Consider the following 25,515-nt stretch of genomic DNA (forward strand, 5'->3'; position numbering starts at 1 on the left):
CCGCAATCGCCACAGCAAGCCAAGCAATGGGGGAGTTAACTCAGACGTGCCAGTCTGATGGAGCTGGTGTGAAAAGATGCTTGATCACCCTGTCTCTAGTTTTGGAAGCAGTAAGGGGTTTTGCAGGACTCCCTCTTGTTCCCCAGTAAGAGGGTCTGAGCATCTGTATTTGTGCTGCAAGTGGTGTGTGGTCTGGACATGAAGAGTCAACTCCTTTGTTGTATCACAGGGCTATAGCAGTCAGTCCCCGGCACACTTGAGAGACCCGTAAAGCACTTACCCTTTTTGTGCTGACAAGCTTGTCTGGAGTAATACCTTGGAAAGAAGCTGTGTATGTAATACAGACAATGGGGCCCTGGAAGAAAAGGGAGAGCAGATTGGAAATAACAGAGTTCAGAAAGCAGCTGTTTTTCTCCCTGTCCTATTCTGGTGGTCGCTGCTGTGGTATTTCTTGCTGGAGCCCACCTTCTGCTTGCTTATTTCACTGTGCTTACTTCATGTGTACGTCCAGAGACATACAATCTCCTGTGTCTCTGTGGTTGTGCGCCAGGCCATGGAGGTGGAGGCTAGTGAGAGAGGAGGCTAAGGCAATGCTGGGTCTCCCTATGACAGAATGCTTCACCTGCCATCAGCAGCTGGGAAAGCCTTCTTGCTGCAACAGGAATCACGCGCTTGGCCTGCAGTGAGAGCATAGTGCTTTCTCCACCTGGTGAGACCGAAAAGTGCTGAGCCTGCAGAAGTGGTGAGATAAACCTCAAAATATAAAGGACAGAGGTCACCTGGCACTGCCTTGCCTCCATCAGGATGCTAAGCTTTAAGGGCAGTGCGGAACTGGCTAAAGCAAGGACCAGGCTCTCCCACTGCTGCTGATCTGAAGCGGGCAGCAAAGAGAAAATCAATGTCAGATCAGACCAGTCAGCTACAAGACACAGACAAGGATATGAGTATTAAACCATTTAATTCTCAAACCACTCACATGCATAATGTTCTTTTACACAGTGTTAAAAGAAAGAAGAAAATGCAATTTTTTTTTTTAATACAAACAGAATTTCAAGTATACATTTATAGAATTTTCAGATTCCTACCCAAGTTGCTAAGTTTTCATTCACATTGTTCTTAAAGCTGTCCAACGAGAGCGCTTTTGCTAAACTGCTTTCAATGCAATTGTACAGTCACCTCTACCTTGGTTTTATTTCCCCCCCTTTCCCCGGCTCTGGTTCTTTTACCACCCTTGCCTGCCCCTCCTCCAGCAGCACTGGCCATCCCTGGATGCCACTGGCCATACAGCCAGTAGCTACTCCAAAGAGCTTCTGCCTGCCAGCTCCCACTGGAAGAGAAGGAAAGCAATGGTGGATAACCAGCTTGGGAACAGCTTGTAAAAATCATTGAAGAACAGTCTGCTATGCACAAGTTGCACACAGCAGGCTCACACTTCAACCTACTGCAGACTAGTGTGAACGCTGACTTTTCTTTTTTTTCTTGAAATAAGGATTGCAACCAGAAATAAAATAAGAGAATTAGTACAGCAGGAAACTTCTTAACTGGGAAAATAAGTCTTGAATGTTAGGACACCTGTCCTAAAAAGCTTGACATATAGGTCAACAGTTGAAGGTGACGGCACAATTCTTCTTACAGATGGTTGCTCTGCAACCCAGTTCAGAGCAGAATTGATGTGGGACACATGAACTTGGATTTAAAAAGACAAACAAACAAAACTGAACTGACTAGGGCTCCATATCCATGTTATAGGAAAAAAAAAAACAAAACACTGAACCCACAACCCCAGTAACAACTTTGTCCTGGCTTTGCTCGTTCAACTTAGCTCAGCCCAGTGCAGGCACATGGGCCCTCTGCTGTGTTGTAACTGGGTGTAATTTCTGACCTATTATAAATGGGGTTTACTTTTTACAGGCAAGGGTGGGTTTTTCTTGACCGATTACAAAAGTGTTCTAACAGGCCGCCGCGTGCCGGTCCTGTTAGTGCTACAGCATGGCTGAGCTGCAACCAAGGCTGTGGCTGCGGTGGGAACTCCTGTCTGTAGTGTCGGCAGGGGCAGTGCCAGGCTGGGAGGGCTGCGGGAGCGGGAGGTAGAGCTGTGGTAGTTTTGGGGCTGCCAGTGGCAGCCGAGGGTCTGGCAACATCGCTCCCTCCCAGGCTCTGGCTGACAAGAAGCCACCTACCTGTACAGCTGTGTCTCAAAGCCAGCAACAGCCATACTCATCTTATGATTTAAAGTGCATCTCTTCAGTAAAGGGTTTTTATTTTTTATTTTTTTAATTTTTTTCTTTTTTTTTTTTCTTTTTTTAAGAGGAACCTATTTAAAGTGCTGTTCTAGTTTGGAAAGGGACTCTGTTTAGAAAAAAAATGGCACCTTTTCACATGAGAGATCTGCTCTCTGAATGTGTTTGTATATATATATATATATATATAAATTTGCAGAGTCAGATCTGCTGACTAATGAACAACGTATAAAAGTGTTTTATATTTTATTGCTTTTTTTAATGCTGCCTGCTCCCCTGGAGGCAGGAGGGAGAAGGATTATCCCTTTACCTTCCACACCATTACCTAATTCCCCAGTTCAGGAAGTGGAGCCTGCAGTCTTGCAGCTCTGGCAGCAGCCTTTGGCCTGCGGGACAGTTCGCTGTTACACAGGATACATGAAGGAGTGAATCCACCCTGAACTGTCGCAGCCCCAGAGCAAACCTGCAAGGGTCACAGCAAGAAACTGGCAGCAAAGAGGGACAATGGACCCTGAAAGGCTTCCTCCTGCTCCTGCCAGATGCCATTTTCAGAGTCACTTTACAGAGCAGACCTGCATTTCTGAAACACAGAGGTAAGGAAAACAAATCTCTTTTTAAGTGAAAGCTTTGCTGATAGAGTGTGTAGTGTGGTAACCTCAGCACTCTGCGAGAGAGAGGTAGTTACTGTCCTGTGAATCTTCTGCTGCTGAATGTGACTCTGTTTCCAGAGTGATTGCTCAAGAAGAAAAAAAAAGGAAACAAATGCTGTGCTCTTCATTAAAAGTTATCCCAGTTAAATCTTTCTGTTGAAGACATACTTGACTATTCCCTCTAGGAGGCTTTTATATTTTAGAAATTGATTGTCAGTTTAGTTTGTTACGAAAACAAATTTCATTAGCAAATTGCTATGCAAAGCCACCTAACATTGTTAATTCTTGTTACAATGCTCCTCCATTGCTTTGCAAGGAAGTGCTCAACCATCAGTGCCCTGTCTGGGGGTTATTGTTCAGCTGAACAGGGCTCTCTATCACAGCTCATCTGCTACAGCGTCACTGTGTGACAGCGTAGGACAGCATTTCATGCTCTGAGCAGTTCAAATGGAAACGTTAAAAAGAGCTACCGGTGTCATATTCACAGTGTTGTACAGGGAAGAAGGGGGGTGGCGCTGGGGAAAGGAGGGGACAGAGGGCAGCTTCGGAGACAACTGGAGCTTAGCTCGTGGGAGCTTCAGCTAGTGTTTAAGATACCAGAGACTTAGGGGAAAACTGCATTGGTTCCCTTCACTTCTCAGACAAAAGCAGTACTTTGAATAGCTTGCTTTCATTCCTGTGAGCTAACCTCTGATACAGGCTTCTCTTGTTCTTCGCTAACCCTTCCTGTAGGCCTGGGGCACAAGGTGAGGAATACGTTACCACATGAACATACGGCTGCATATTATTCTCTTCCTAACTGAGCTTTTAAAAGAGCTTATTCAGAAAAGTCCCTGTTTTACCACCAAGAAGGATTACTCTTGCACCCCTTGGTGAGAGTAATCCTAACTCCTAACTGTTAGCAATTTTACATACACGAACACAAAGAAACATGCATTATTTGAATAACAACACTCCCCTTTTGATTCAAACTATTTCTCACAGGCACTTGCCCTGTTACAGTGTAGCCCTGGAAGCTGTTGCATGTCAGCTTTCTGTCCATGAAAGTGCTTCAGAGGCAAAAGGAATTAGTCTCAAGCAAAGGGTATGACAAAATTCTACTCTCCATCCAGAATTCACCTGCCCTCCACATGGGCTGCTCCCCACAAGAGCATAACCCTGGTTTAGGAAACCTTCTAACACATGAGGAAAGTACCTGTGCACCACCTACACCATCATTCCCTGCATCTCCATCAGAGATCCGTTTTGCCCTCAGCCTGTACAAACAAACATCCCTGTGTTTTTAGAGAGCACTTAAGACTAATTCATCTTGACTCTGGCATGGGTGCAGCTGATTGAAAGCAACCTGTGGACAAGGAGACAGCCGCAGGGGTGACGAGGCTTCACATCTCTTGCCCAAATCAAAGCTGTCACAGGGAGAATTGCACTGCCAGCCCCATGACAAAATGGCACCTTCCTCCTCCCCACCAGCCCTCATCTCTTTAAGCCAAGAACTGTGTTCAGTTACCAATTTACATGCAACGAAGTATTAAATAAAAGCTTCACAGTAATCCATAGAGTTTCCTTAGACATGTAAACTCTAAGAACAGAACATCATGGGAGCACAAACTCCCACAGCAAACCAGTGCCCTAGACACATAAATGAACAGATCCCAGACAAACTTCTCGGTCTCAAGAAAAGGGCTTTTAAACTTGACCAAATGGGGAACCAGCAAAGTAACATCATCAGGTTAAAACTAATTTCCAAGAACTTTCTCAGCCATAGTCTTGCGATTCCTCTCCCTGCCCCAGACTGAGTAATGTCAACCATATTTTTCTCCTTTTATGCTGCTACTTTTTCCATTCTACAACCGGCAGTAGAGCTAATCAATCTAGCTTCATTTTTCATTTCTAATTAGTTTCACAGTTTCATAGCCAATAGTATTCAGTCTGACTGCAAAGATAAGAGGAGTTTTTAAATAAATAAGCTTTACTGCAACATAAAAATAATGAAGACAGCCATAGATCTGAGAGGGAGAGGGGGTTAAGTACATTGACAAAAACTAAGTAAAGCTGGAGGCTTAAAATAGCTGACAGTCTGCAAAAAATGAATGCACTGATTTTTTTTAGTACTGCCTTAGGTAACTGCAGTAAAATAATAAACTGGAATATGTCAGATTAAATAAGGAACTTACACAGCAGTATTTAAGAGATACCTGAATATGTTTCAAAAGCTTAACTGATATGAACTGGGAAGCCCATTAAAGCTGCCCATTTTTACATGATAATACTAAAACAAAGTAACAAAAAAAATACAGCTTGGTGTAGTCTAACGGAAACAGGAACCTGGAGGCTGCACTCACACATGGGGAGCAGCTGTATTTCTCCATAGGCTGTGGCACACAAGATGCTATTTCACGGATTAAACATTGATAAATGAAAAAAATCAAAACTAACTGGAAATGCACTGGTAGGATAACACTCTCTATCCCTTGTTATGTATTATGCAGTGTAGCATGAGGTGGAGCAGTATTTTATACACAAGAGGAGTAACAGAGAAGTCCAAAATAAGGGAGGGTGGGAGGCCTTGTTCCAATACTGTTTGGCTACACTCATGGTGAAAAAATGTCTTATAATAGCTAACCTGAATCTCCCTTGTATAAATTTCTGCCTACTGCTGCTCCTTCTTCCATCATACACTTCTGAGAAGAGTTTGGCTCCATCTTTTCTGCACCCTCCCCTTGGCTGCTGAGTTTAAACAGAAGAAATTACGTAGGTAAAGGAGATGATAGCACTGAAACAAAAGCAAACTTCAGTCTTCAACAGCTTAAACACAGGCTAGAAACCTAACATTCAGAAAATGGCACTTTGAAATCTGTCTGGTACTACCCATTTCCAGTCCTCACTTGCCACCCTTGAGTTCATTCCAATGGAGTTTCTGAAATCTGCACAGTAAATTTGCCTCCACAAGGGACTGACTCATTTTCCTTTGTTACCATTCACAGCTCCAGGATGGAAAACACTGGTGCTACTCAGCTTTAAGATTCCAGGACAGTGTATAAGTGTCTTTGCATGCCTGCCTCCCAAGGCAGGAGGGAGGGTTTCCTGCATGCTCCTGAACATAGGCAGGTTCTAAACCCAGCATTTCCCTGCCCACAGCATCCACAACATGCTAGACACACCTGCATGATTCTTCGCAATGACGCTTTGCAGCTGTTTCACCTATTCTGCCCACACCTCCTGTTGGTTTCCAGCGCCAATAGCCCCAGACACTGCTGAAGACAGACGAGCCCTCTTCATATTTCTGATGTCTCCCCCCTCCCTGCTAAGCCAACCTCCTTTCCTCACTATTTCTGTTTGCACTTTGCAGATTTCTTCCCTGCTACAATAAATGCCTCAGGCTAGAAAGAACCAGATGGCGTGTCCCTGGCTATCTAAAGAAACTCTGGCTAATGTAGGCAAACTACCTGCATGGTTGAAGTGCTGCTGTTTTCCATTCTTTTGAAGACTGAATCCTTTACAGGCTCAGCAGCATAGAGGAAAAGGGCCTTTCCCAATGTACAGACTGCAATGAGTCCGCGGCTGTAGTAAGATTTGCCACCACTTCTACAGTGGGGAAATAAAACCAGCTGTGTAAGAGGTGTGATGTGAATCACACACTAGATTATGTAAGCAGGTCACCATCACCAGATTAGAAGTAACACTTTTTTTTTTTTTAACAAAATCAAGTATTTTGTTAATTATTCTGCTGCTGCAATAGAACCAGTAATAGAACTGGTTTCCTAGCAAGAATTACCCCAGACCACACATGGAGCTTTTTTCCAGCAGACATGATAGCTTCCGTCTAGCTAACAAGAAAACCTGAGTCCCTTCACTTAGTGACAAGTCTTCAGCTGTCTGCCACCACGGCTAAAAGGTCTTGGCTCTAGTTGAGGCACATTTCTCTGCTTCCCTACCTGTGCCACGTTTTGCAGGTAAACACCCTCTTATTTCCAGGGAGACAGTTTCAGCTTGGCCAGCTCCACTGATGCTGTGTGCAGCAGTAGGGGATAAGCAAGTGGAGTTTGTGCAGGGCTGTGCAAGACAGCCCCGTGGCTCAGCAGAAACACCGTGCAACTAGCTTACAGTGAAATGTGTCCTATTACCCTCCCAACACGTATCACCAGCTCATTAGAAAGCTAATACCCTGCAAGCTTGACCAGCGCAGCTCAGACCACTTTTGGGGAACACTTCACCATCCTACTCATCTCCACAGTTGCCCAGTTTTACCTGGGGCAGCTTTGGCACAGGGCACCCAGCAGCCCCTGATGTAACACATACAACTCCCAGCCTCATCGCATCATCTGCACAACTCCCCCTCCACCCCATCAATGGTATCCGCATACCTGGTGTGGTTCTTGGTGCAAACCTGGAATGAGAACACAGGGTTCAAACACTACCACTTTTCCTTGCCCAGATTTCTGAAATGGCCCATCTCACCCTGCAAAAACAAGGATCTGAATATATGTTAACAGCCAAAACCCCCAGGCCTGCTCCACCACTCTGTCAAAAGCAGGTTTAACTCCTCATTCACAAAAGCCTTTGAGAAGTTCAACTTTTTGGTTCTGAAGGTGCACAATTCTCCTCGTAAGAGTCCCGCACAGGGTGCTGACGCATAGCCTTGATGCTGACTGTGTTCTGACGCTGAAGGCAGCAGTCTGTTGTTCACTTCTGAAGCACTCATTGAGTGGGAAGCCACAAGGAAAATACCTGAGGAAAATCCCAGCTGTGCCTTTAAACTCGAAGCCCCCTGCAAGCAGGCACCTGTGCCCAGTGACTCCATCCACACTGCGACAGAGATTGGACCTCTGCAAAGACCCTTTCTCATTCCTCCCAACCTCTACAACAGCATGAAAACCATGTTACAAACATCACCTCCTACAGCCACAGGTTTTAAACCTTCTGTGATCTGCAGAGTCCTATAATGTCCTACTTGTGGGTGTTACAGAAATAGTTCTTAGATCACATGCTGATGCTGGATGAGAATTTAACTATACAGAACAAAAAAAGCTCACTCCCCAGTTAAGTTTTTCTTCAACATTTCCATGAAAAGGATTAAAGCTTTAAAACAGAAAGAAGCATTTTTGGTCTGTATCATAAAGCCATCAGAATGATTATATGGAAAGACAGCCAGCAGCCTGCATTCGTAACTCACTCACCCAAAGCCTCCAGCTAAAATATCACCAACCCACTATACACTCAGGAGTCACTGGGTGCAGCACACTGACACTGATGATACTGCATAATCAACTTGGGAAATTTTTGGTGGAAAAACAAAAAAGTTATTGAAAGTTATTTGAATAAAAAAATGACAGAAATTCCACACAGAGACCACTGTCTCAACCAAATAACCCTTTCCTGCTCAATCAGCAGCCAGCACTTGGTCTAAGGTACCTCTCTTCTCCTGATCCTGCTTTCCCTTTTTCTTTTATCCAGTTTATCAGAGCAACTGCTATTTGACACAGCAACCGGATGGGATCTGCTGCTGGTATCAGACCAGCTTCTTCTGACAGTTGCACTGAGAAGCACCTCTGCACTGAGGTTGCTTACAGGATGCCTCAATCAAAAGGAATTTGATGTGACAGATGATGTTTCTGTGCACTGGCACAGCACGTGGCACAGAAGAGGTCTTGTACTCAACCTATAGTACCTGGTGACTACAATTACAAATAGATTAGCTTATGGTCTTTTTACATTTGCCAGATCTAGTAGCTAAAATTTGTACTGTGAGTGGCTGGCAGTGATATATCATGAGCTGCGACTATGCACTAATCCTACTGGAGAGTATTAAATGAACTTATTTGATCAACAAAGGTAGGTGGACCATCACTCTGCTCACTATAAGGGACAGGGGGAAACTGGTGGGAGACTTAAGAGGTGAATTTGTTCTTAGTGTTTGTTAATTCCTTGGAAAGGCAATTACTCCCTGGCACAGAAGAATCAGCAAGATTTTATATTGAACCCATTTTTTCATCCCATTGGTGACAGCAGAATGTGCACCTCCACAGAATTCACTAAAAAAAAAAACCCCAATCATCTCTAGATATCAGCAAATAGCAGTGGCTGGTTTTCTAGAACTATAAATTAGACATTAAATACATCAGTGGCTGTTTGTGTGGCTTCTTCTCTCTAGCTCCAGTTTGCCAGAGTACAGCCTGATTTGCTTTCTTCTCCCTTTTTATTTCTAGGCTTGCCAGAACATAATTGTTTTCCTACAAAACCATTCAGTACTTTGGAAAACTCTGCAATCTCCAAGTCTTAAGAAGGCCCTGGACCCTGCCTCATGGGTTCAGAGCTTTAGTTGCTCTGACAGCACAGACGAGCCAAGTCCCAGGAGCACCTGGTCTGGTGCCCACTATACTTCATCTTAACAAACACCTCTCAGCTCCAACCCTTGTCGGGTACTACAGCAAGAAACAGTGAGCCAAAGGAGACACAGGCAGAAGCAGTGGTAGCACTGAAAGAGCCCGTCCCATCTTTTCTATGCATGTTTACAGGAATCCATCCAAAGCCTGTATTTACAAGGAAGGGGTCAGGCAGAAGACCACAGAGAGTCACTTTAGATCCATGTTAGAGCACATACAGCAAACCCACACCTAAATTCCTGCCTTACTTTCCCTTACAGGGGATTTCCTTGAGGCATTCTAGTAGGCAAGTCCCTGTGCTTCCTTAAAGGATCTCAATTCAAGAGGCAGGGCAGAAACCCCAGGTTTTGTGACCAGGCACAGGAGGATGGCAGACTCCAGAGTGATTCTGCTGGAAAAGTCCAGCAGTAGAAACACCACTGAGTTGTGCTTTTAATGCACTCACTCAAACTACCAACTGACCAGCTCCCTACAGGGATGTTCGACAAGGGAGTATGGAGATGCCCAAAGCTGCACATGGCACAACCCCATCCAGATCTGTGATCAGAAGACACCAGAAGCAAACAACACTACATGGCATCACTTTCTTAGCTTTAACCATGCTTTAACCACTCGCCTCATTTCAGTCAGATGCCCCGCCATACTGCTTTTGTAGTAATTCCTCAAATACCAAGTAATACTGGATGACAAAAGAACCCCAAAACATTGTTTTAAAATGGTAACCCACACTGCCTTCCCACCATCAAACTTAACCCAGCAGGTCTTAAATCCTTCCAAGGCTGCAAATCTCTAGGATTCAGCAGCAGGAGTTCTTAAGTCTTATTCGTATCTGTGCTTTTGTCAGCAAAGATCTTTCAGAGCTCCCGTCTAAAAAGGCTCCTCCTATTTCCAAGACACATCATTTCACAAGCTGTAATACTTTGGTTTACAATTGGATTAAAATATAAATTAAATAAGAATAATGCTAAATGAGTTTATATTGAAATACTTTATATACGTATACATATATATGTATATACAGATATGTGTGTGTGCACTCCCTAATGACAGCTAGAGAAAGCAAAAGTCATTTTCCAAAGGCTTCTACTCTTCCAACTAGCATTGTCAACCTAAGCATTGCAACAATTCCCTGTGCATAAAAGCTAATGAAGCATTGGAAGGTGGTGCTGGTGAACAGCTCGATCACACAGATGTTCAGGAACAGAAAGACAATAAATTATAAGAAGCAGTAGTAACTTGTTCACAGTTGGAATAAGGATAATGTTACAGGAAACCTGAATTTTCTACAGTACCAGGAATAGAAAGCCAAAGGGCACTGAAGATTACAGCTGGATATATTGTAGTTAATCCTAAAAGCAAAGATTGGATCTGACACAAAGAAATGGTTGAAACCACATGAAATTTCTCCCAGCAGACTAATCTCTGGTACCATCAGATTCAGTGGGAAGATTTCTGGTACCTCCACCAGGACCAGAATTCAGCCCAGAGATGCTTCAATCACTGCCTCCATCTCAGTTACAGACATTTTCACAAAGAGGAAGATTCCTTGAAGCCAACGCAATCCTACATCCAAAAGAAAACGTTCCCAGCCTTTTCTTGATTCTTCTTCTCTTCTAGTTATCTCCCAAACATCACATTCAGTCTCTCCTAGTCCCAGCCTCTGTGTTTATCTATGTTTCACAAAAGAAAGCCTTTCAGCAATAATACCAAGGCAGATGGAAATTATTTAGAGATGGTAGGACTCCTCAGATAATTTTATAACCCATTCAAGTGGGCTCCAGATTAGGAATAACCTAAATTTCTAGCAAGACTAACTGCAGCAAAACTTTGGTCTGCTGCATTTTATTGAAGAAACAAAACAAACAACAAAACCAACAACAAAACCCAACAAATCTACTCCAAATCTATTCCAAAATGTTCTGGTAGACATTAGTTTGAAGCAGCAGCTAGTAGCGTTTGCATAGGTCTAGCTTTTATTTGGTTACAAATATATATATTTATATATAAATGCATATACATACATATGTATGTATTATATTAAAATATGCTTTGAATGCTAACAATTGAAATAAAGATAACTGGCTCCTCTTTAGGACCTTTCACTGAAGACATCAAAGCTCTGTGCATGGATCTCACCTTATGATACACATAATGCTCATCTCTGAGATGAGGCTATGCTGGCAGTCAGTGGCAGCTCCATTAAAAGACCCCAGACTTTCTGACTGCAGTCCTGGCTATGGGCTTAGCTCCCAGGGGAAACTCAGAGCCCAAACCTTGACAAAAATTAGAAGTCTCCTGAATTACAGCTCCTTGACTTCTCCCACCCCAAAATATTTCCAGTAGAGCAAGAACAGCATTTGGTATTATTCATCTGCAGAAACACCTGGATGCTGGTAAGGCAAGCATGTCATGGATCAAAGAAGAGAATTTTTATAAAGTTGAAATAACAAGTTTAAGGGGTGCCAGTTTTTGTTGGTTTTAAAGATGCATGACTGTCTACCTCACATGCTACCTTCCACCCAAATGAACTGCACCTTTTCAGGTGTCTTTCTATTTATGCATTGGGTTCTGCAGGAGAAATGAAGTCAGCAACAAATAAAAGCTACAACTCTGCTCTTGGAAATGCATCATTAGGGCTGCATCACCTGAAGACAGCAGAAGGATTCTGCTGGAAGACCAGACTGCTTAGAATCGTTTAACGAAATGGGCATCAAACTTTTAAGTGACAGTACTATTGCATAATGGTGTGGGACAGCCTTCGCTGGAACAGTCACCTAGATGTCACAGAACAAGAGCAGGACAGGCAGGGAGATCTGCTCTTGATCTCACAGAGGGCTCTGTACCCTCCCCACCAAGGCTGCTCCACTATGCTTTACAGCAAGATCACAGCTTGTTCCAAATGCAATTTCAGCTCTAGAAGAGCTGTCAGATAGGAACAGAGGCAGTTGCTACTGACCTCAGCTGGAATTAAAACAGCAGCAGAGATACAAACCACTTTCTATTCTTCCTGCCCTTCAGCCACCCAAACTTCTGGAAGTTAAATCACAGCTTGAAAATATTATAGAAAAGATGTAGGTAAGCCAAAGGACTGAACCTGATGGCCAGACAATACTGGGAGGACAAGTGACAGATTGCCCTTCAGCATCGGCTGCTCTGACCAGGCTGATATCCTGGGATCTTATTAAGCCACTTTAAGTGTGTTCTCAGCCTCCTGTTATAAATTCACATTTCATAAAGCCTCCTGGTTCATCCCTCTCTAACTAGCTGCTGGAAATAAGAAGCATAGTTTGCTTTCACATACTCCCACTGCAAGACAGCAAAAAGACCTTCTGCTTTTTCCCTTTCCCAGCTTCACATCAGTCATCCTCCTGAGAGGAAGAGGTTTAGCTTTTCCCCAAAGCAGCAGCACAGTATTAACACAATTCTTTCTATTTTCACAGCTATTCACAGGGAGCCTGGCAGCAGCAGGGAATGGCCACAGCAACCACCACGTCACTATGCTGTGACTTGACACCAGGGCTTTCTGCAGGCTTAAGGAGATAACCACAATGATTCACATTTGAAAGGTTTCTCTGCCACAGCAAAGAACCAAGAAATGTGTTCTCCTCCAAGAAACAAAACTGCAGAAATAGAGTGTGTTCCCCCTGTTGCCTGAGGCAAGCAAACAAATGGGTTAGTAAGCCCTAACTCTGAAGCGGACAGAAATGTTACACACAGAGGTATTAAAATATGACAGAGTTCTCTTCACATCCTCCTTAAATCACAGTTGAAATCACAGTTTTGGCAGAGGGGAAAAAGCTGCAGCTAGACGTGGAAATGCAAAGCTGTGCCTCAACCCATCACAGAAGCATTCACACTTGGAAAGTTGGCATCTGATTCTCTACAGCTTTGATGCAACTGTAAAGAGCTACGCAGTGTGCCAGTGGAGAGGCAACAGAAGATGGTTATCATTTTGTTACAGAAAGCAGATCCACTGGCAGAAATTTCACATGGGGTTTTCTCATAGCATATACAACCTCCAACCCCTTTTTTCTTGAACCTTGGCCTTATCTGCACTGAGGAAGTCAGCCACTGAAAGAAAAGTTTAATAAACAATTCCTTCTGAACTGGTTCCATCTCCTAGCGCGGATGGGCCTAAACTGCTTTCAGCACTGTTCAAGAAAACACTAGAAACACCATGATTCCCACACATACATACACATACAGACACATACACACCCATTAAAGGTACAGAAATAATATTAAAATGATTCCCACTACCATACCTTATAGTGACTCTAGCTACAAGCTATAAACTTCACCTCAGCGAGGCCCAGGCAAGAATATTGGCTCTTTTGCATGCAATCAGAAATGATCATTTATACAGTGGCAACCTTTGCACCAAAAAAACCCCAAACAAAAAATCCCACCCAACCCATAAAAGAAATAAAAATAAAAACCTTTCACAAGCTTTGTTTTCAGACTAGCCTAGTACAATATGAAGGACCAATTCCACGGTTTTCACCAGGCCAATTGAAAGTAGTGAATCAGCAAAACAGAATGCACCTCTGGCATCCTGGACTCTTGGGATGCTCCTCCGTTCACAGTATCGATACAGTAAAACAAAAACCTGCTCAAGAAACTCAAAGCTATGCCAAACAAATAAAGGCATTCACCATTTTATGTCAGCCCTTCATCATTATGCTTTGATGGATTGGTTGCCATCTGTTTCAGAAAAATGTTGCTTGTATAGCAATTACTGCACCTTCACCCTTCTCTTCACAGCAAGCTTAGCAGGGAAACTTTTCCACTATATTTATATATAATATATGTATATAAATAATTTTATGTTTTTATAGTTTGGTAGTATTCTTTTAAAACTTCTATTTTAAAACACTTTAAAATCTTTTAAGCAACTAAAAGTAACCTTTGATGCTTTCTAGTGTGAACCGGATAGGATTTCAAAGTTTTTAACTTTTTTCTTTTTGATTTTTGGTTATTTCAAAAGCTATGACTAAAGCAGCATACTTGGCATGTCTCCGCTCCTCCCCACACATCGATTGCAACGAAACCTACCTTAGCCACCCTCTTATCTCATCTTCTGTGACTGCTCTCTGGCAACCTTACTGTTTCGGTACAATCCTCTTTGACCTTCGACAGGAAACTCAGTGGGGCTGGTCCCTCAGGCGACCGCTTAGAAAATCATTCACTGTGTGATGATGCACATGACAGGAGAGGAAGAAGAAGGGACAGAAGGAAAATGGAGATGAAATACAATTTTTCCTGTTTGAAATGGTCAAGGAAATTGTACTTTGCAGATGCTCAGCTCAGAACACCTGCAAAGGTTCCTCTCTTAGGAGCACATCCCTGTTACACATGATCCTGGCACCAAGCCTTTCTCTTCCCCCTGCAGAAGTCCATTACAACCACATCTGATTTTGGAGAGACATGGGAGGAACAGTAAGAGCCCTCACTTATAAAAGAGAAAAATATATAAAGTGAGGCAAGAATACATTACCCTTCTCCAAATTCATCCCTCTAAAGGGGCAGGAAAATGATCCTGTGTTCCAATTTGCAGACGGGGAAAGCGAGGGCTGGAGATGTTTCTATGTGCCCAAAGTTGTGCAGTCAGCCTGCGGGCAAGCTTTATTTTCACTTGGTAAGTCTCCTCCTGCCTGCCAAGCCCATGCTCTAACTGCTTGCCTGGCTTGCTTTGCCCAAGCAAGATGAAGTGTATTTCTTTTTCAATGTCTCTTTGTTCCTCCCATCACCTTAAGGATCAGAACTTCATCCTTCCTTATTGTACACATTATACATCCTCAAGAGAACTCGTTAAACCAAACATCCTCTCCCAAACCCCATCTGCGCAACTTGTTGCTCATTTCCCCCCTGCATCATGCACAACTGGGCATCAGAACCAGAGAAAACTCTTAGAGTATTGCATATTTTTTAAAAGATTTCTTCAAAAGATGTCAAGATATTTGCACTTATTTACCTGTCCCATGCTTTTCCGTTTATGAAACACGTAAGCACGTGCAAACACCAACAATACACAACGCAGGCATGTCTCTCCGGCCTAAACTTGCTCTAAACATCAGAGCTGCTTAGAATACAAAAGTTTAAGTCCACGCAAGAGGACAGAGTTGTGATTGCTTTAGGAACCATTCACTTTAAAGTTTCCTGAACTGTTACAAGGAAATAGTTTTTTTTTTTTCTTTTTGCACTTCATTGATAAAAAAGTTATCAAACTGGTTTGTAGAAACACATTTAAAAGCAACCACCCAAAGTTGCTTGGCTGGGACAATAGTATTTCAGTATACCATATTGCTGTTATAAAAGATCAAGTGCGTATTGAGGGAGGAGTAGGGGTGAAGAACGACTTTGGTAGCCAGCCTCTAACTCCGCAATTCAGCCAGTCCTGAAAAACTCTTCCTAACGCTCGGCAACACCTGAAGCAGGCACCAGTCAGGACGTCAGAGTACTCTGAACTCTCCAGATCAGCAACAGCAAAGGACAACCTCCTCAGAAAGACCCCTCCAACCCTTCTCCCAATGCATCACAGTCTAATGCAAAACTCAGAGCTGCTAAATTTCACTTTCAGTAGCCAAAGCGCTTAAAATTTTGCTGACCTCTAGAATACTGCTTTATAGTCATGCCCACTTTTAACAAGGGGCTTTGAGGCCACACGCCTGGAAGGGGCAAGCCAAGAGCCCTAAAATAATAGTTTAAGTAAAAATGTAAAGAGACACACCAAAAATAAGACAGGGAAAATGCACTCAGGCAAGGCAGGTTCCACCAGGACAGTCTTTTTGTTTTCTTTAACGTGGTAGCTACCTGGGGAAGGGAGAAAGGCAATGGCATCTTACCCCTGATCCCCCCTTGAGCTGGACCAGCAGATATGGCAAAGAACAGCCCTGCACACTAGGCTCACTGGGTCTGCATGGCTGATGCCAGCATTGCCAGCGGGCCCCAGCTGCTGGGCCAAAATGCTGTTGAGAAATACAAATGACTGCTCGTCTCAGATCACTACGGAACATTAAAAAAATGTAAAATCCTGTCGATCCCTGAATAAGAAGTTGATTGACACAGTTGTTCTGTTTTTCCCCAAGAGGAGGAGGAATAAGGGAGAAAAACTTTCAACACTCTACGTGTGTGTGTGGGGGTGTGTGAGAGAAAGAGAAAGAGAGAGAGAGAGAAAGATTTTTCTATTTTGGCAACATCTTGGGAGCTTCCTTTTGTCCAGTGGTGGCATTGCACTAATTACAGTACCAGCCTGCCGGGTACTTTAGAGCCAAAAATGGGAAGGCGGTCCTTTCTCCCCAGACTCTGCAGCTGTGTTTCAATCTGGCCCAGTGGTGGACACAGATCCCTGTGCCGTCTCCACAACAGCAACAGCCTCCTCCTGTGGAGGAGATTCTTCCTCTGCCTGCCCCCGAGACGTGACCGTGGTCTCAGGGGAGATGCTGTGAGGCCCCTCCAGAGGCATACAGCCAGGGTGGTTCTTGCGAAAGTGCTGGTTGAGGATGGCCTGGAAAGGGAAGCTTTTGCCGCAGACATGGCAATGAAAGGGCTTGTTGCCTGTGTGCTTGCGGATGTGATACTCCAGCTGATCCTTGCGGGTGTACTTCTTCCCACACATGCGGCAGACAAAAGGTGTGATGCCCATGTGGAGACGCATGTGTCGATCCAGGCTGCCTTTCTGGTTGAAGGATTTGGCGCAGTAAATACAAGTGAGCCGTGGGTTGTACCGGAACCAGCGCTCTGAAACCTCCTGCTCTCGGAGATATTCCACATAACCGCTCACTCCCAGCATGGCTGATTCCTCCCCCTGAAAAGGAAACAATGGAGATTTAAATAACAAGCAGCTTAAAACAGACTGCAGGAAAGAAGATCAGGCCCCAGTCCAGCCAATAAAGCACTGAAGCATGTGCCAAACCTCGAAATCAGCAGCACTAGTGTCTTCAACCTCAAGCACATATTTAAGTGCTTAACTGGAGCCTTGGGGCTGAAGACAAACGAGCAATCAATTAGAAACCTCTGCTATGGCGGCCCCTTCTGCCAAGTCATTCCCTAGATCCAGGGAAGAAAAGACAGCCCTTGCAGGAGGGTGCTCAGCCACCAATACAGTTGTGGATCAAATTTGTCAATACATGTTACTTTTTTTAAACGTGGGCCAGTTTTTTTTAAATACTGTATACCACATTCTGGTTTATTTACTAAGGTTAAAAAAAGAAGCTAATTGATGAGCTTGCAGTAAAACAAAGGTGGAATAAGTTACAAATCATATCTTATACTCTTCAGGTGTCATTTTACACAGGTATTTATTCAGGATTCATTTTATAATGAATCACATTTGCCTCAAGGCTGTGTAACCCATCCTAGCCCCGCGGCATTACAGAGGAGGATCTGCAGCACAGGCAGCTAGCACGCCTGGCCCAAGTCACTCAGCAAGCCGGCTCCTTGTTACTTTCTGAAGCCAGAAAGACAAACAGCCAAGGGTAACCCTGAACCATGAGCTCAGGCGCTAGGGCAGACACTTTTGGCTATTGCATTCAGAACAAGCACGAACAGTCTCCTGAATGCCCTGTGCTGGAGGATGTAGTATTTGCTCTTTCAAGTCTTATGCTGATTCCCAACAATGCCAAACACAGACAAGCAACCAGTGTACCAGCAGGAGGACCTCTCCTCCGGCAACCAGGGCTGTGCACATGTGAGCAGCAGTGTAATCGTGCCAGGCACTGTTGAATCTGGCTGTACAAATACTGCTAAACTGCTCAGGACTAAAGGATATGCCAAGGCTATGGTACTTTCTTTCCACTCTACCACTGCCACTGGGCAGGGATCATGGACAGACTATTTTTAGCATTGATAATGCAGTACCAGAAGAGTAGAAGATAGTGATAACTTCCCTGTGTGCATGGCAGCCTATCATTTTACATTTGAGGCCATCTCACAATGGAGAACTAATAGAACTTTTCTGCACATACAGCTAAAATTGCTTTGTATGTCACATTTGCCTTGGAGGGTTAGTTTGACCTGAAATTTTCTAGATGTGTTCTGAGGACACAAAACAAAGCTTAGGCAAAATAGGAACAAAATGGTATTTTTTGTTTTATGGAAGTGTATTACAAAGTTAGCAGACATGAATCACGATTTCTTTCCCCTTGCTTCACTTGGTCTTACTCAAGGGCAAAGCAGCCTGGTAACTCCTCACCTGCCTCTAGCAAAGTCATTTGATTACAAACTGACACAGTATTTATCTGCTAGGTACACAAAAGTCATTCTACATGGTGTTGGGTGACACACTTGCACTACAGTGGCACTGTGATACTGACTATATGCAACAAAACATTAGACAAAATTATTAGGAACAGATTAGGAATTACCACTGTGTGCAGCTTTGCTGCACTCTATAGCCCACTGCCCTCCTGTATTTCTGTGTATCTCTCCCTCAAAACTGTGCCCATACCTCAAGAAAGCAGAGAATTCAGAGCTACTTTATGTTGCAAATTCTGCTATGCAACGTAGTCCCTTGGGGATGAAACAAAGACATCTGTACAAATCCACAATCTTTTGACACTGCTCTCTAAAGGCTTATTCATGTAGTGCCTGGAGGGCTTTCTGGAATGGGTTTGGTACTAGCATGGAAAGGTTCAGCTTGCCATCCCTCAGTCTTCCACACAGGCCAACTAACACCTCCTCTCTCAGCTCAGGCATTTGCTGCCAGTGTTTTAGAGCAGCTCCAACTTTGCAGGCAAACGGGGTTTCTCCTCAGGATTTAGTGGCCTGCCCAGAATGAGGGTTGATATTTATGTTCTCAGACAAGAAGATAAATTCCTTGCGTTTTCCAGGTATCTGGCCAAAATCCCAAATGACAGCCAAAATCAGCTTTAAATAACATAGGATGGCGTACGTTCTCAGTGTGAGCAACTAAACCCTTTGCAACAGTAAAAGGTCCTTGTTTCACACACAGTATTGCTTGCAAATACAAAATATCAAGCACTTCATCACAAAATAGTCCCCTTCACCTTCAATGCCAACACTTACTTGCAGACTTCTTGATCTGCCTACCTGGGAACTGGGCTGCTTAGGCTCATCCATCCGCCCGGGAGACTCGCTTTTTGATCTGTACCGTTCAGTCACAGCAACCATGCTGCCAGAAGGGCTAAACCTGTGGGGTGGGGGAAGAGTGTAAATGGAGCTTTTAATGGGCATCAGGTCATTATGGTGTTTAGAACAACGTGTGAGCAATAGAGGCACCTGTATAGCATCTCTTCGTCCTTCACCAGCTAACACACAGGAGGTGGAACAGCACAAGTATAAGGGAAAAATCAAGTCATACTGGTCTGTAGTTTCAGTCTTAACATCTGAAAAATAAAACTGAGTCATTTGGCTTCCAGTTGAGTAAGAGAGAGCTTTTCAGTTGCTATTGCAAGTAAATTGATCCAGGCCCAGTGACTCAGGAACTGGACAACAGGAGAAGACACCATTTCTCTAAGGATACCCCTCATTCACCATCCTCACTCCTCTCCTTTCCAAGTGTAAAAAAAAAAGTGATGTGATGGACTCCAGGTGAGAAACAGTGGATACTGGCTGCAGTGCAAAGAGATGCTCAAGGCTAGCTGATCCATGGAAAAGAGTTAAGGAACTGGGAAAGGATCACTCCCAAGGCCCAGCTCAAGATCACTCCCAGTGATTGATTTATTAAGCAACAAGTGACAGAATATCCACTGCTTCCAGGTAGCTGTTCCCCCATGGGACCAGAGGGGTTGATCTAGAAGAGAGGCAGATGTGAAGGGAAAAAACCCAAACACCCCCCTCCCCAAACATTACAGACCTGCCCTTTATCAGATCCATTCTTTGGTTTGAGCTAAGGGCAAGAAAACAAATGCTGGAGTGGAGGGGAAGTAGTTGGATGGAGAATCAAAACATAGCAGATTTCACTACCAATTTTCAATAAAAGCTTTCTGCTCTTTCATATAAATTAAAACAGGTGGAGGCGACTGGCTTCCCACTTCAATTGCTTCAAAAGATGTTAACACCACGACCCACTGCTGCCCTGGACCACCAGGAAAAAAATGCCCTCTTGACCTACTGCTGGTGACCGGCTTGTTTCTCAGACAGAATGCCCCCAGATTTTCAGACCAGAAGGCATCATTGCAATGACACTTTGCATAACAGATATTGCGTGTGACCTTGTTAATTCTGATGCTGAGCCCTGTACCTACTGAGGCTGAACTGAACATGCTCTTTAGACAAAAATTACCTAGGTTGACACACCGAGAGGCAGAGATTCCAACCTATGCACCTCTCAGTGCTAATAACTCCCCAAGCTAGCCTATACCTGGAGATGCTGGTCTGATCACTACCCAGCCAAAATACTACAACCCAAACTGGATACGCTTCTTAACACCAGGAAAAAAGTTCCTTCAGCACTTATGCTTAAGATGGCCACAGGAAATAGAAGGGGGAAATGTTCCAAAGTGAGTTCCAACCCAGCCAAGTGAAAATCTTGCACAATCTCCTCTTACAGCCAAGGTCAGTAATTAAGTTAAAGAGAACTCACCTATCAATCTCACTGCTGGTTGGCCTGACCACTTTGGCACCTGAGGATCCTAATGCATAAGCCTCTTGGCCCATTGATCCATGGCCTGTGGTGTCGATCACCATAGCAGTGACCTCCTCAGCACTGCTCCCATCTTCTCCCGATGGCTGATGCTCTGCCCCAAGCCACTCCTCCAGGTTCTCGGTTTTAATGCGTACTCCTCCCAGCACCCGGACGTCGTCGTCGTTCCGTCCCCCGCGATCTCCCATTCCCGTCTCAACGTACCACTGTCCTGCTCTGTTAATTCGTAGTATGGGCTCTCTGCCTTCCACGTCCGAACTCTGCTCAATTATCTGGGGGCTGGTGGACTCCTCAGGTGGGCTGAGCTCCCGAATGTCCAGCACGGTGCTAACCTGGCCCAGACGACTCCCCTTTGGGGTGTTGTGACGTGGGCTCAGAGAACGGTTGAGATTTGGTGTCATCCGGTGAGACTCTGGTGGTCTCTCCTGATGCTTTGTCCTGGTCTGGCTCAATTCTGCTTCCACCTCTGCCACGTTAATTTTGAAATGAATTCCCTCAAGTATCTGTGTGCATTTGTCTATGATGTGCTGCATCTGCAAGAAACTGGCAGCCGTTAGGTAACTGATGATGTCAGCCAGCTGCAGACATATCCTACCGGTGTAACAAAAGGAAAGGAGCTGCTCAAAAACAGAAGGGTTCTTGATGACAGAAATGGAAACAGTGCTCATTTCATTCAAGGACATGTGGTCGCGGAAGTAGGGTGAGCTGGCAGCCAGTACCACCTTGTGAGCACGGAAAGCTTGCCCCTGCACGTTGACCACAATGTCACACAGGCGACCCTGCATGCGTAACTGATTCAGGTGGCTCAGGACAGAGTTACTGAAGTCAGGAATCTCCAGCTGAATGTTCCCACTCTTCTCCATGGCTGTCCCAGTTGCAGAACAACCCTACTGGAAAGGGCGGGGGAAATACCATGGTTAATAGAACTAGTTTATCATTAGCATTTAAAACATTTTTCACATTCTTTCATGCAGTTTGGAATATTGGAATTTTTAAAGAACTTTCTCACTATTTAATTGACAAGTGCCTCACAGCAGTTCTCTGATCTTTATGTGCTGCACAACACCTTTCACAAGAGTTATGTTAAACCAGTCCCTTACAGACCTCCATTCCCTGTGGTGTAAGTGCTCGAAACAGTTTGTTCTGTCAGCCTCAGTAAAAGCACATTTGCATTGTAAAAAAAACATTAAAAATGGTTCACATACTAAAAATAGGCAACTGATTGCATAATGGATTAAAATACTTAGCACTTTCTCAGTACTTTGAAAAAGGAAAGTAACATTGTTATCCCTCCTTTTGTAGAACAAGAATCAGGAAGGAGACACCAGGACCTAAATCCTCCTGAGATTTTTCAAAAGCTGACCAGCACATATTTGACTTCAAGGCATTTTAAGTATATCATTAAACCCAAGATATTCATCATATGTCCCATCTCTGCCACATGGCAGAAAATATATAACAGGACAGTGAAAAAAAACACCAGCACCCAGTTCTAAGCACCAACTTATCAGACCACCCACTGGGCACAAGTGACTCGCTGGCAAAAGAAGATAGTGTTTGTGTAGACTGAGACATTGCACACAGTAAAAGACAACTTACGAACAATGGGGATTAACAAACTAGCTCTCCTACTTCTCCTTCCATAATTCATTTTTCTATAATCATCACATTTCATTTTGCAAAGTCTGAAAAGGAGCCCTGACTATATATGGTAAAAATTCAGAATGATCCAAAATTAGACGTAAACTCGCCTAAAAAGAAAAAAAAAATAAAAAGAAGGAAATAAAAAAATTTATTAAAGACCACTCATGGCATGAACAGCTTCCAAGCTGGATGGAATCTCAAGTGTCCATTAAGCAGAGTGCTGCAGATATCAAAATAATTCCAGACAGGCTGGGAATACCAAGGCTCATAGTGCCTGGTATGAGAAATCTCAGAATCCCAGGGACTAGCAGACAGGAAAGTATGTGTGCCTTTGGAGGATGTTTTTGGTTTTTAATTTATGAATGCTGCAGGATAGCGCATGCTCACATGCCCAAGCAGACTTTGTGCAAACTTGGCAAAATATGTTACTAAACCTGAAGCTGCAGGACAGCCTGTCAATCTTGTGAAATCATGCAAAGAGACTACTAAATGGCCAGATGGCTGCGTGTCTCTGGGGTAGGTGAGATCAGGGGTGCACAAAACTTCACAAGGTGCAGCTTAACAGTGCCATGTCTCAAGGCTTCCTCTCCCCTTTCCCTATCTTTAGAAGGAAGCAATAAAAGCCACAAAAAGTCCATGCCAAAACAACATTAAGAGCAGAACTTCAAATGTACAAAACAAGGTTAAACAGAAAATCCGATGTCTTACCGGCAATGTTACAAGGAACATGCAGAGGGGAGGAAATGGGGGTGCTATCTTGTTGTCTTCCTTTTTTCTTCTGATGTAGTAAGAAGGTCCGAAAACTTTTTGCCCCCTTCCCCTTTAGAAGGAAAAAAGAAAAGAAAGAAAATATGTAACACAGAGGAACAGGGTTCTCCCAAGCACAGTCAAGGACATCAAGCTTCGTCATACTTTGTTTTGCTGGAGGATGCAGCAGCAGGACTACCTAACCATTTACACAACATCCCACCTCAAACCACAGAGACACACTGAGTCTTATCAAATTAATCTTTCCCCACTGTCTGCTCAGTGTTGTACTGATAGTCATTAAAACGAAAAATGGAGGTGCAAATAACCTGAATAAGTAATTTTCTCTCTTAAGGGGCTGGCATCTCTGGCACTAACCCCGCAGCATTCACACAACCCAGCGTTTTCCTCAAATGAGCCGTCTCATTTACACCATTAGGAACATTCGCACAGCCAAAATCACATTGAGCATGTGTAAATGTTTACAGGACTGGGGAGCCTGTAATCTCATAATATTCTCAAACCACCAGTTTCTAAAGCAGTTAACTCCAAAGCTTTCTCTTAAGGAAAGCAGGCAAAGTAAAGGCACGTGGGCATCCTTGGCGAAGTGAAACACCCCGCTGAGGCAGTGAGCATGCAGGAAGGGTTGCCAGCGCAGGCAAGGCAGGAGGCAGAGGGAGGCAGAGGCTGACCATTAGTTTCTCAGGGGGTTAGCTCGGGACATACAGAAAGAGAAGGGAAAAAAATAATAATCAGATTTTAACTGCTGAGTGTGCCTGTGTATGGCTCCGGTCAGAAGTCAGCTGCTCCCAGGGGAGCCTGAAAAAGTATTTGTGAGCTACTGCTCCAAAGGCAGGGAAAAAATCCATCCACTTGTGATGGCAGGAGAAAAGGACCCACCTAGCTTCAGTTATCTCAGTATCAAGAAAGTGACATTTTATGATACGCTTTGTAGGCAACCTCAGTCATAGGCTGGTGAAGGGGAATCTAGCTTTTTTGTTCTGGTCAGCTTTGTCAGCAGATGGTTTTTGTCCTCCTGGGTACAGGGTCAATCATAAGCTTGTGCACCTCAGCCAGCAGTGCAATGACATCTCAAGTTTTGTCTTTCCTGGTGCTGGACTGCAAGTTCATCATCTCAGCCTTCGCCTGCAGGATGAGTGGGATCTCCTGCTGAGCAGTGCTCTTCACAGAGAACATACTGAGACACTTGCCTATTTTTAATACAATTTAAAGTGTCACCAGCTGAGGCTTTGACTTTTATCAGAAAATGCCTTTCACCCCGTGAAGCAAGTGCAACTACCAAGACCAGGAGAAACATTCCACCCATCAGGCCCTTGTGAAAAGCTGGGACAGACCAGCTGCAGCAGATGATGCTCACTCTGAATGTATCCTTTGTCACAAAACTGTCAAGCTGGGAGCCGCACAGAGGAGGAGGTAGAACTGGAAAGTCTCAGCTTTTGGGACTGAGATTTATCACAACTGATCAACTGAACCAATTTCCAATTATGATACGACCTTAGTAAAGATGAAAACAATAGCAGTTCTAAACTGAGATGAGAGATGCTGCCTTCCTCATCCTTCCCTGCCTGAGCTAAAAGAGCAAATTTAACAGTGCTTGGGTTTCTCCCTCTGAATCTCTCACAGGTGATGACTCCAGGCCCCGGCTCCAGGGGCAATTACGGTTCATTTTTAGCACTGACAGCTGCCGGGAGGTGGCTGAACACCCGAACCCGGGGGTGCCTGGAGAAGCAGGACCGAAACCCGCCCTCCCCTCCTCCCGTGGGCTGCATCTTCCCCACGCCGCGCCGCCCGTGAGGCTGATAACGCGCCGCTCCCCTCCCGCGGGGAAGAGCATCGGCCGCGGGGACGGGAAGAGCCCGGGGAGGGTCGCGGGGCCTCTGGGGAGTGAAGAACCCCGCCGGCGGTGGACCGGCGACCCCAACGGAAGGAGAGGCGGTGGCGGGGCGCGGCCGCGCTCCCCGGCCCCCTGCGCCGGCCCCCGCGGGCGTGACGGCGCCACACGGGCGGGGCGGGCCCGGCCCTCGCCCCGCCCCACCCCGCCCCGCCCGGTCCCGCCCGGCCCTGCCCGGCCCGCCGGGTCCGCGCCGCGCCGGTTCCTACCTGGCGGGGGTGGGAAGGGCCCGCAGCACCGTCCCGGAAGCGAAACCCCCCGAGCGGGCCGCACCCCGGAAGAAAATTCCCGCCCGTGAGTCCGCGGCGCGCATCGCTCCCCGCCCGCCGCCGTG

At 44.8% G+C, this 25,515-nt stretch overlaps 1 protein-coding gene across 2 annotated transcripts; it reads right to left on the reverse strand.

The window, feature by feature from the left end:
- Nucleotides 1-972: 972 nt before the first annotated feature.
- ZBTB37 (zinc finger and BTB domain containing 37) lies at nucleotides 973-25,509 on the reverse strand. Of its 2 annotated transcripts, XR_013957376.1 has the most exons (6): nucleotides 25,391-25,509; nucleotides 23,231-23,342; nucleotides 20,819-21,768; nucleotides 19,324-19,423; nucleotides 15,248-17,080; nucleotides 973-14,461 (listed from the first exon to the last, which is right to left on the reverse strand). XR_013957376.1 is itself a non-coding variant. In XM_080622878.1 (5 exons), the coding sequence occupies exons 3-5, from the start codon at nucleotides 21,739-21,741 to the stop codon at nucleotides 16,592-16,594; spliced, it is 1,512 nt and encodes a 503-aa protein (XP_080479004.1). In that variant the 5' UTR covers nucleotides 21,742-21,768; nucleotides 23,231-23,342; nucleotides 25,391-25,509; the 3' UTR covers nucleotides 973-16,591. The 2 variants fall into 2 exon arrangements, 1 of the variants encoding a protein (XP_080479004.1); XM_080622878.1 differs by having other exon boundaries at nucleotides 973-17,080.
- Between the last annotated feature and the right edge of the window lie 6 nt (nucleotides 25,510-25,515).

This window comes from Psittacula echo, assembly GCF_963264785.1.
Source record: "Psittacula echo genome assembly, chromosome: 7".
NCBI classification, from domain to species: Eukaryota; Metazoa; Chordata; class Aves; order Psittaciformes; family Psittacidae; genus Psittacula; species Psittacula echo.